This window comes from Fundulus heteroclitus, chromosome 15 (assembly GCF_011125445.2).
Source record: "Fundulus heteroclitus isolate FHET01 chromosome 15, MU-UCD_Fhet_4.1, whole genome shotgun sequence".
Lineage (NCBI taxonomy): Eukaryota > Metazoa > Chordata > Actinopteri > Cyprinodontiformes > Fundulidae > Fundulus > Fundulus heteroclitus.
The window spans coordinates 9208565-9219662 of record NC_046375.1 but is presented as its reverse complement, the minus strand read 5'-3'; the positions used below and the strand labels follow the sequence as shown (position 1 = coordinate 9219662).

At 37.8% G+C, this 11098-nt stretch overlaps 1 protein-coding gene across 1 annotated transcript; it reads right to left on the bottom strand.

Annotated features, from left to right (window-relative positions):
* Positions 1-2409: 2409 nt before the first annotated feature.
* Positions 2410-5786, bottom strand: si:dkey-205h13.2 (cartilage intermediate layer protein 2). The gene is made up of 9 exons (XM_036147330.1): positions 5687-5786; positions 5558-5598; positions 5415-5448; positions 5293-5316; positions 5125-5145; positions 4826-4997; positions 3440-3546; positions 3143-3320; positions 2410-2822 (listed from the first exon to the last, which is right to left on the bottom strand). The coding sequence occupies exons 2-9, from the start codon at positions 5570-5572 to the stop codon at positions 2711-2713; spliced, it is 663 nt and encodes a 220-aa protein (XP_036003223.1). The 5' UTR covers positions 5573-5598; positions 5687-5786; the 3' UTR covers positions 2410-2710.
* Between the last annotated feature and the right edge of the window lie 5312 nt (positions 5787-11098).

The window sequence follows — 11098 nt, the reverse complement described above, 5'->3', positions numbered from 1 at the left end:
AAAGGAAGGTGCATCTTCTTTCTGCCTTTCCCCAACGATCAGGGACCTCCTGGTTGTGTCCGGTGCTGCAGTGTTCTAATTGGGTAAAACACCTTTAAATCTAGTGGCTGAGCACATAAAAGACAACCTCCTGATAATATAATTTGCAAAAAACGCCACCAAACGTTATTAACGCCACCTTACGTATTTTACGCGAGTGTGCGTTTCTTACGTCACCGCGCGTTTCCAGCCAGAACGCGCGCTTTTCCTTTCGCATGCAGCATGCTGCACAAAATTTGCCTGTTTCCCTGAGTACCAGCTGCTTGCTTTGCCCATTCTGGTGGATCCTCGGTACACCTCGGTACAACCCTGCCTTCATCACCTGGTTTGTCCTGTCACTGCCTACAACCCCAGGTCAGTCTAATTATGCTTGCCAATCTCACCTGCCACTACTCATCCATCAAGTCTGATTTTGCCTGCATGCCTAGTCAACCACTACTCCTCTTCTCGATAAACTTTTTAAAAATGTGCTGTTTGGCTGATTATCGGGTTCTCCAGCATTAGTCATTACATTTCCTTCACTCTGCATTACCGCCGAAGGAACAAGAACCAATAGACACAACTCCTGGGTCCTGATTATTAAATATTTATAATAATTATCTTTGTCATTGCAACATACATTCCAATTAAATTTGTTCTCTGCATTTAACCCATCCCTTGGGGAGCAGTGGGCTACCACTGTGCGGTGCCCAGGGAGCAATCTGAGGTTAAGGGTCTTGCTCAGGGACCCAGAGTGGCAGTCTGTGGGAGTTGAACCCAGAACCTCCAGGGCACTTTTACCACTAGGCCACCACTCCCCAAGGAGTGGCCATCAATGGGTTATGGGGGGGGGGGGGGGGGATGTGTTAAAACTGATTACAAATCAGTTTCAGTGATTAACTGCTTGAAACTCTCATAAATAATGTAATCAGACAGCAGGATGTGATCCCAGAGTTCTATATCCTGCAGTCAGAAGATAGGATCAGTGCAGTTTATCTCAAAGACATTTCACCAATACACTCTCACATACTGGTCTGTTATGAACTGTAATGAAGCAATGTGTTTATTCCTCTGTTGGTCTAATTTAAGACTCATTTGTTATGGAGAGCATAGATTTGTGTTCCCAGATCACTCAGAGTCAGAGGAAATAATTTACATAAATAGCTCAGTTAAGGACCCACACAATAGAAATGCTTGAAGAAATGGAAAAATGGTGTTCTCACCACAGTACAGAGACTGCCCTTGACAAGGTGTTCGGTGACATCCATATAAATGCAGACTGTGGAAGATCCACAGTGCTGGTATTATTGGACCTTAGTGCTGCATTCAACACTGCGGATCACTCTATTCTATTAGAGTGCCTGGAAAACAGCCATGGCCTTTCACAACTTGACTGGTTTAAATCCTACTTGAAAGAAACTGACGATTTTGTGTCAGTTATTAACATTACATCAGACCACAAAAATTACATACGGTGTTCCCCACGGATTCAACTTGGGGCCACTTCTAATCATTATTTACACAATCCCCCTAGCTCAGATCGTTAAAAAAACAAAACATAAGTTAAGATAACTATTCGGACGACACACAGGTCTACAGCACCCAGGTGACTAAGGACCAATTCAAGCACTGGGTAAATGGATTGAAGAAATCAGTTTATGGATGGGAGTTTTTCATCAGATTAACTGCTTGAAATTGTCATAAATAATGTATTCAGAAAGCAGAGTATAATCACAGAGTTCTCCTTTATAATTGTTCCTGCATTCAGAAGTTAGGATCCATCCATCCATTTACTAACACATCTATCCCTTGTGGGGTTGCTGATGCCTATCTCCATCTGTCAACCAGTGAGAGGTAGAGTACACCCTGGACAAGTCGCCGGTCTATCGCTGGGCAACACAGAGACAAACAACAATTCATGCACAGGGAGAACGTGCAACATCCATGCAGAAAGACCCAGGGCAAGGGAAGGACTTGAACCCAGGACCTTCTTGCTGCATGGCAACAGTGCTACCCACTGCGCCATTGTGTAGCTGAAGTTAGGATCATTGCAGTTAATTTTGATGGCATTCTCTGTACTTTCGCATAGGATAAAGTGCCACTCTGTTTTATTTTTAATTTTAGTCTAGACTTATCTGTTATTGAGAACATAGCTCTGTGCTCCAAATTCCCTCTGCGTCAGTGAATGTTATCTACTAAAACAGATGAGTTTAGGACCCAGACAATAAAGATGGTCACAAGAAAATATTTGGCATACAAAATGTTTTGCCAAGATTATGTTGTTGGAAAAAAAAAAACTCAATAATTGACTCTTGTGTTTGTGTCTGCCTTCCTCAAAAACAGTTAAACTGATTATATACAAGATGTTGGATAAAATAGACAGAAAACAAGTTTGCTGTTTATGATCATTTTTATTTGCCATAGATTTTTGAAAGCATTAAAGTCAAATGTTTCCATAATTACTTTGAAACATACAATACACATGTTGCCCTCATCCCACCTCCCATTTTGTTAAAATGAAAGCAATAAACATGTCACAGCACATGTTGAAGAAAAACAACCATAATAGTTGTTTTAAGAGGATGAAAGCTAAACCAAACAAGAAATATCTGAAGAATGCATAAAATCAGATTCCTCTTTCTATATGTTCCCAGAGTTGGACTTAATCATCACGTAACCTTTTTCTGATGCCTTAGCTTACAATAGTACCACAGGTGCATCCAAAGCGAACTTTGTAGTTGCTGCAGCGGCGGCGTCTTTTCTGGTCCTTATTGCGGCAAATTAACCCCTTGGTGGGACTGTAGCTGAAAAGAAATAGTTCATAGTAAGTTAGCACATGTAATTCTAATGTCAAATTTTCAAAATATCAAACAGAGTATGGAATACTGTTGATCATACAGTTTCCAAAAGGAGTTAAGCCAAATGTAACAGTCTGAAATCTTGTACTTGGCTAATGGGAGTAATGAAAAGGTAAACAGTGTGCATGCTTTGTCCCCGAAGAAGATCAGCTAAATATGTCATCCCAATTTCCAGTTATACCCCCAATTCCACTAGATTACATATCATGTGTAATCTAGCGTCACTGGCTTCACTGTTATATGAAATGTCTTCTAGGACAACTTACGCATGGAACTTCTCTCCTGTTTTGGTGGCTGGGATATCTCGATCAGCCGTAACAGCCTCAATATATGTAGGTTTAGAACAAAGGCTTCCTCCTGGGTTTTCTCTGATCAGGGCACTCAGATGCTCCCAGTCCCCACTTCCACTGGGTTTGTCTCTATTGTACCACTTGGTCCAGCACACTAAAGGAGCAAAAATTTAAACAGCTGTACTGTTAATTAAAAAATTTAAATAATATGAGAACAAACAAGTAAAATCTTAATTAATTGGTTGAATTAAAAAAATGCAGCATTAACAGTACCATTATCACACGATTTGGCTTGACAGCTGAAGCGAACTTTATAATCATTGCACCTCTTGTCGCGTTGATCTTTCTTTCTGCAGACAAATCCAGTTTTGACATCATTTCTGTAAAGAAAAAGAAAAATTTTCTAATTTGAATTAATGCTTGCATGAAAATAGTTTTCTACATTATATCTTAAAGACTTGTTAGGAAAGTCAGCATGCCTGGATTTGAAGAAATCTAAAAGCACATGATAAAACACAGAGATTAGCTATGCTTACATGGACATAAGTAATTGGACAATAAAGGGCAGATTGGAATAAAAATGCATCACATATCATACCAATCAGAACATTGTGATCAGATTATGCTCAATCAGAATAAAATTGTATTCCAAATAAGATGCTGATTGTAGATCCAAACAGCATCCATCTAAACACCTATTCCGATCATGTCATTCAGGATGGGGCAAAATGCCCTGACTGTGCACGTGTGCCCTATGTCTCTCATCCTGTAAGCCTGTAGCTTTATTAGCAAGTGCAGTAATGTATCAACTGTTCATAGAATCTGGTACAGATTCTTTCTGGGAATTTAGAAGGCACAGAACAAACACACTTCTAAGTTTGTTTGTATTTGTAATTGTCAGATTACCATGTTTGTATATGATTGTTCAATAGAGTTTAGAAAAATAAAAGACTTAATATTTTTCTTCAGCAAATTTGAGGGCTCTGTGCATGTAAGGGGGATTTTATTCTGAATAAAGCCTGATGCATGCAATTATTTGCCATTGCGGATTATTTGTATTTACATCCATATAAACAAAGTATTCATATATATATATATATATATATATATATATATATATATATATATATATATATATATATATATATATATATATATATATTTTTTTTTTTATATATATTTTTTTTATTTCTATCAGAACACATTTCCACTGTTCAAGGAATTTTGCACATGTAGACATAGATATTTACATTTCAAGATCAATGTCTAGACATTGGAAAGGTTAAAAAAAAAATAATTAAGTTTTTGTATGTCCGATGGATGACAATGAGGCATAAATGGAGAAAACTTAGAATACTGTTGTACTAATTGACCTACTGTATTTATTCATTGAAAATGTATAAAGGAAGTCGCAAAAAAACGGAACCAAAACATCCACAGCAGTGGAATTTTTCCTTGGACGGAAAATAGTCTGTATATATCCTTGTGTTACGTTCACTTTTTCATCTGTTATGTTATGTTAGTTTTATTTAAACATAAAATAATTCTATCCCAGAACATTATATGAAATGTTAATTTTTTTGCTTTATCCTGCTGTGCATGAGAATCGTGCAAGACTATATGCAACTATGTAATTACTATATTTTTAACCACACTTACCGATAAATTTTTTCCCCGGCTTGACTAACACTAAGCCCAGTAATAGTCACAGCCTCTATATCTTTTGGGTCAGCGCAGATCTTTCCAGGATTCTCCTTGCGAAGAGACCTGAGGGTCTCCCAATCTCCACTTCCAGAAGGGTTATCTCTATCAAACCACTGAGTCCATTCCACTGGAAGAAAACACACTCAATTTGAGGCCTTTTCAGAATTTAACTCACTGTAAGCAATTAACTATGCTCTGTTTAAAGACAAAAAAGTAACACTTAATGCAATGTAATGAAAAGTATTAGTACTCACGGACGCCATTTCTACAGCAGTCTAAGAAATAGCAAAAGACAAAAAATCTCAACTATAAATTGATAAATGGAGTGACCTCACTTGTAATTAAAATAACTTTAACAATTAAGAAGCCCAAGAATGGAATTTATTTTGTGGCTCTCAAATAGATCAATTTAGAGCTTTTACCTTGTTGACTTGGTCCCACATTCCCTGTTAATTATAAAAAAGAGTAAAGCTAGTTAGTGCTTTTAACCAGTGCAGATTGCAGAATAGTTCGTTGTAGATATTTTTTTATTAAATTAACATACCAAGCAGCAACATCACTGCAATGGCAAGGCTTATCTAAGAAAAAAAATGTTTTGTTAGGTTTGGTATGAAAGTTGGCAGAGCATCAAAATTTCTTACTGTTGTTCATGACATAATTTTAACACCATCAATCCAAAGATATTACCTCCTTGATCATCATTGCAGACCTGATGTTTGTAGTTAGCGCTGAAAAAAGTGAAAGCATATTTTTCACACTTCTAGCAAAAATCAATTTTCTTTTCTTTTAAGTGGGTTTAAAAGACACAGTTTTTACCTCAGAAATCCAGAGAAGACTTAGCAAGAGGTCCACTGAGTCCAGTGAGATGGCTGTGTGATCCTCCATCCTTTTATAGTCGAAAGTGTTAGCTTCTGGGTCTGTGTTAAACATGTACAACACCATAAGTGGCCTTTGGCATTTGCTTGTGGAAATTTTAAATCTTGTTTTGTTGCATTTTTTTACTGCAAACAGTGCATTCCAACTGACATACAAATATCTTCATGATTTCCAAAATTGTTTCCATTGGGTGGATTGACTTTTTTGTAACCTGAGAATTGTTTAAAATTATGGACACACACCGAGAACTTTCAAAGCGATCTTTCCTGTAACCCACTGTATAATTTGTAATATGTTCTCTCTGTTGAAGCTGCAGAAAAAAAGAGTCTTGGAAACATTTTTTTTCTCTTTTCTTGCAAGAATCCAGAACACAACCAAGACACTAAATAGATATTAAACATTACTAACAAAAAAATGTAAACAATTTTGTAACCTTAAAATGCCTTATTTCTACTTATGAGAAACATTAGGGTCGAATTATTTTAATTTCTAATTCATAGTTGGATTTTTTATTTTTTTTTTTTTTTGCCGATTTTCCAGTAAGCATAGTTTAAATGCTGTATCTCCTCTCCTCAGGGAACAAATACCTTACAGACTGGCTTTACCTGCTCTTAATGGCTTCAGCTCCCCTGTCAAATACATAAGTAATATAAAATTCTTTGTGTCTTGTGGTTTCTGTTTTCCTTCTCAGACTTTTAATACCTTTGTTTAAATAATGCCTTTTGATCTGCAGGGTAGTGAACCTAGATATTTAAACCATCAAAAAAAGAGAGAAAAACTCAACCACTGCACTGCAGCGAAATATATGTACATGTTTATACGTATGTATGTTTTTCTTCAGTGCAATACAAAGTGTGGAAACATTGTTTTATTTTTTTTTCAAAGTTTTTTAAGGTCCACCGTATTAAATTAAAATCACTTACGTACACATACAGGAATGCCTTTATCAATATAAAGTATTACTGTACTATAAAAATGAGCTTTTAAATAAAATATTTTAATAAGTGGACCCAAAGGATTTAGAATTAACTTGAACTTGAAAAGACCAAGGCTTCCTATTAGTGATTATGATTGCTGTATTGAGAAGTTTATCTCTTATATGTTCTCTTTTGATCTGGCAGCACTCCTTGGATTAACCATCGAGGGACCCACAGGGACCTTTACACAAGTCGGGACAGTTTTTTTAACCATTTACAAATAACTTCAGATTTCAAGATCCCCATTTTAAACTTCATGTGTGTACAACTTATTTAAATGTATGACTACTTTGTCATGGTTTGGAAAGAAATCCAAACTGACACGCTCAGATGAAAGGAACTTGGTTAAGATTTTAACGAACAAGTAAGGAGTGACCAAGGCTTAGGGTTAGAGGTAATATTTAATTGAATGGGAAAGGTTTCTGTCCATGTGGAGGCCAATTTTACTTTGTCATGGAATAAGAAGGTGCAGAGTAAGAAGAACTCCCTGTGCCAAAATCTGCAACTTCAAACTGGATGGAAATAAGCATTTTTTTGTTTTGAAAAACTAATTTTTTGGGTGAACAAAACTGTTTTTACAGAAGTGAAAAATGTTGAGCTATTTGGCCACAATGACAAATAGCTTGCTTGGAGGCTTTTGCTGAGACTTTAAACACTAACATTGTCCCAACCGTCAAGCATGATGGTGGTGCTGTGTGATCGTTCTAACCTCGCTGTATTTTTGTGTTTACAAACACAAGAATCCATCTTGTACTGTTCCGGCTTCAACCACTCGTGTCCGAACCAAAAGCAGTTTGGGCCAATCCCATTGCAGTACTGAGGTTTGTTGCGGGACATACCGGCGCTACGAAAGCACGAGCGGCTGAGCCCACAGATCAGCAGCGCAGGAGGACGCACGCATAGCTGCTGCTATCACATCTGTTTTGTCAGAGTCCTCGATTTCTTCTTTGACAGCATAAGAGCAAGAAGTTCCTTGACTAGCTTACCTTCTTGTGGTTTAGTCACAACGTTGTCCCATTGGCCCAGACAACGACCTGGCCCGCTGGCCCACTCAGCGATCAGAGAGGTTCAGGTCACTCTTAATAAAAGAAAAAGAAAATCATGCCGTTCATGTAGCTCACTTGGTATCTACCTCCATAAAACTCCCACAGGTTGCAGTTGCAAAAGGGAATAGACAGACACACCAAATTCTTTCATTTTCAGAGGAGACTGACGCTCTCTGTCTTTGTCAGCGACTTTTCTTATTGACCCCTGCTCCACCGATTTATTCCCTTTCAAAACCCAACTTCTCGTCTTTTTTCTGTGTTCTAGGCAACTTGAGGGAGCCGTGATTCCCTTCCCACTTCTGTAGACATCCTCACAGACAACTGCTGCTGCCTCATCATGGCTGGAAACCCCGCACATGAAGCTTCCCACAACATTAGAATCTCCACTACATTTGCACTTTGCAAAAATGTATCAAATGCAGTGAAGAGAGATACATACCAAGTTGTGCACCAGACCAGAGCGAGCAAGTTTAAAAAAAAGAAAAAAAAGAAAGTGGAGCAGAGAGGGAGAGGTTGTGAAAAACCAGCATTGGCCACTGCTGCAGCAATGTGCACTAAACTGAAGTTTGCTTTTTTTTTTTTTTTCATAATGGAGAAAGCAAGATATAAGAACTAGTGGCAAACATTGAAAAGGCCAGCAGCCTATCCTGCACAATAGGTTATTATTAACTAGGTTAACCTCTCTGTGAGGAACCAAGGGTCAAAACTGACTCAATTAAAAAAAGGTTCTAAGGTATTTAATTTTTTTTAAATATGGTTAACAAAGAGCCAATGGAAAAGACATTGAATACTAAAATGTCCTTGAATTAAGATTTAGTGTACCCTGCATAAACTCAAACTCTAAATTCTAAAAATGTTGAAATCCTTGTTATATTATTGCATTTTACTTTGTTTAACCTGGTAAAATTCCATCGAGTTTAAGAAAACGTTTGTTGTTATGTGAATATAGCCAATGCGATAAATAGTAAATTAAAAATTAAGTGGGTTTGAATTAATTTCTTTACAAGAAAGCAGGTACCTTTATATAAGAGGACAAAACACACCTGCAGGTTTTAAGGTTATGCTGGTGGTGGCGTGGCCTGGGAGGGTATGAAATTCTCGGCCTGAATTATTGTCCCAGTCTGCCCCTGGGCACTAGGTATTTCTTCACCCATTCAGCTCACAGAGTTCTGCTGAAATTCCCTACTTTCCCCAAACGGAAAGATTGGGGAAAGATTGATAATGTGCAGAACTAGAGTGCTACACATCATCAATCTGGCTGGCCAGGTTAGGATCTCTCCACTAACACTTGTATTTATGCTTTGCACAAAGTGGGTAAAGAGGTAAAGAGGACTACTTAGGTGTTTTTCCCCCTAATTTCAATCGGTACAGTCTAAATTTGGACACAGCTGGGTGTTCCAAAGTAACAATTGGAGTCTTATTATTCAATTGGCCTTCAAAAAGGCAAACTGTCAACTTCTCTGAAACGTTCTGTTATATTTCGATCTTTACCTTTTTTATACCAATTCTGCCAAGAAGAGGGGTAGAGGAATTCTTTTTTTAAATCAACAATTCTGTGGTTGATCTGCCCTTAAACCAAACCATGCTTACAGTTCTTGTGTACGCTTAAATTATGACTTGTTAAATACGGCCTGCTAGCACATGTTGATGTTATCCTGCAACAAGCTTACTCAGCATGGCTGTCAAATCTCACGCAACACATGACATTCTTCACACAGAGAAAAAACAAAGCCCACATTGGCTGGGAGTGATATGTTCACTGCACTGTCCGTTCAGAGAGCAGCCCAATCTCCCTTCCTCATTTTGGTCTTTCGCAGAATGTCCGAGAAAGACAGGGTGGTGGAGGGGGGTTCATACATGGAGTCATCTGAAGCGGCAGGGTGGATAATAGTTGAGAGCTGAAAGCTGTGCAGTTCTCAGTGGAAGAACAGGCAGTCGTCCAGGATGAGGGTGTTTACAGCATTGTTGCAAACTGAAGATTGTCAAAATCTGTATTTTTTTATGCACGCTTTTTTGCTAAACCTTTGTAAATGTTGAGAACTGTGAATGACACCTAAAGTGATTAGCAAAAGGTTTTTTGTTTTTTTTCCAGGCAGCACTTTCAAACAGCAATCCATGTTTTATTTTTGTCCCGAATAGATCACTGTAATGCACTTCATGCTGCAGTGAGTCAGTCTTTGTCACATATCTTCAACTGGTTACAAATCTTATTTTTTAATGTTCTAAGGATTCTGCCCTGCTGTGCCTCTCTGAACGTTTTCACACTTTCTTATATTCTCAGACCCCTATGTCAGCCTAAAAGCAGCCTTTGCGGGGACCATGGACAACTTTGGCTTTCAACCTCAGGGAGAGTTAGTTTTTCCTTATTTGTTTTAACTAGTTTGATTTTGGCTAATCATACCACCCTGGAACAAGAACAGTCCATATAAATAAAAGTCCCAAATTAAGATGACCTTTACGTCCAAGATGAACAAAGCTAAACTTCTGAAGACAAATGTTGCTACTTTTTTTGTCAATCACTAGCTTAGACATAAATTGCAATAAAAACAAAATTCATTCAAATGTAGAATTTAATCTCCTAAAGTTATAAAAGGTTGTTAACTGAAATCACCAACTTTTCCCATTTTGTTTCCACTTTTGATTTTGTCTTTGGAAGACAAAAATCCATATGCCATATGTGAAGTTTGTTTCTCAATTTGTATATAAAAATCTGGACAATGGACCAGTGGCATCTCTGGCATGACATGTCAAGTGGGGTACAAAAAACTCAACTAGTCCTTCAGTGATGCATGAAACCTGACTTTGATCAACTTTAAACAAATCAGATAAAACAGCACCTCCGTTTCAATGGTGCTACCTCTCTCTCTCTCTCTCGCTCATTAACACCACTCAATGTTGAAAGAGAAGGTTTTGACCTTTCCAGCTTGAGTGATGCTAAAATCCACATACTGGTTAGGTCCTAAAAATTTAATCTCTATTTTAGCCTTCATAAAAAAAAAAAATCGATGTCGTTTTTTTTTTGGGTTTTTTTGTCTCGGTAGCTAGCAAGAATTACTAACACTAGTTGTTTGTAGCACACTATGCGACAAAACATCTGCAATTTCAGTATTTTAATTGTATGATGTGGTCTTTGGTCCGTAGTATTTGTACCCCACAGCTGAGGATTAAGCCTACTGAGGTCTGTCTGAGTATTACCGTATAAAGAACAATCCATGCCATGGTTATTTTAAGCCAGGGGCGGAGCTAACCACAGGTTTTGTTTTGCTGAGGGAGATCCGTGAGCAAGAATTTCTCAAAACCAAACATCCTCAGTCTGCCACACTTCTACA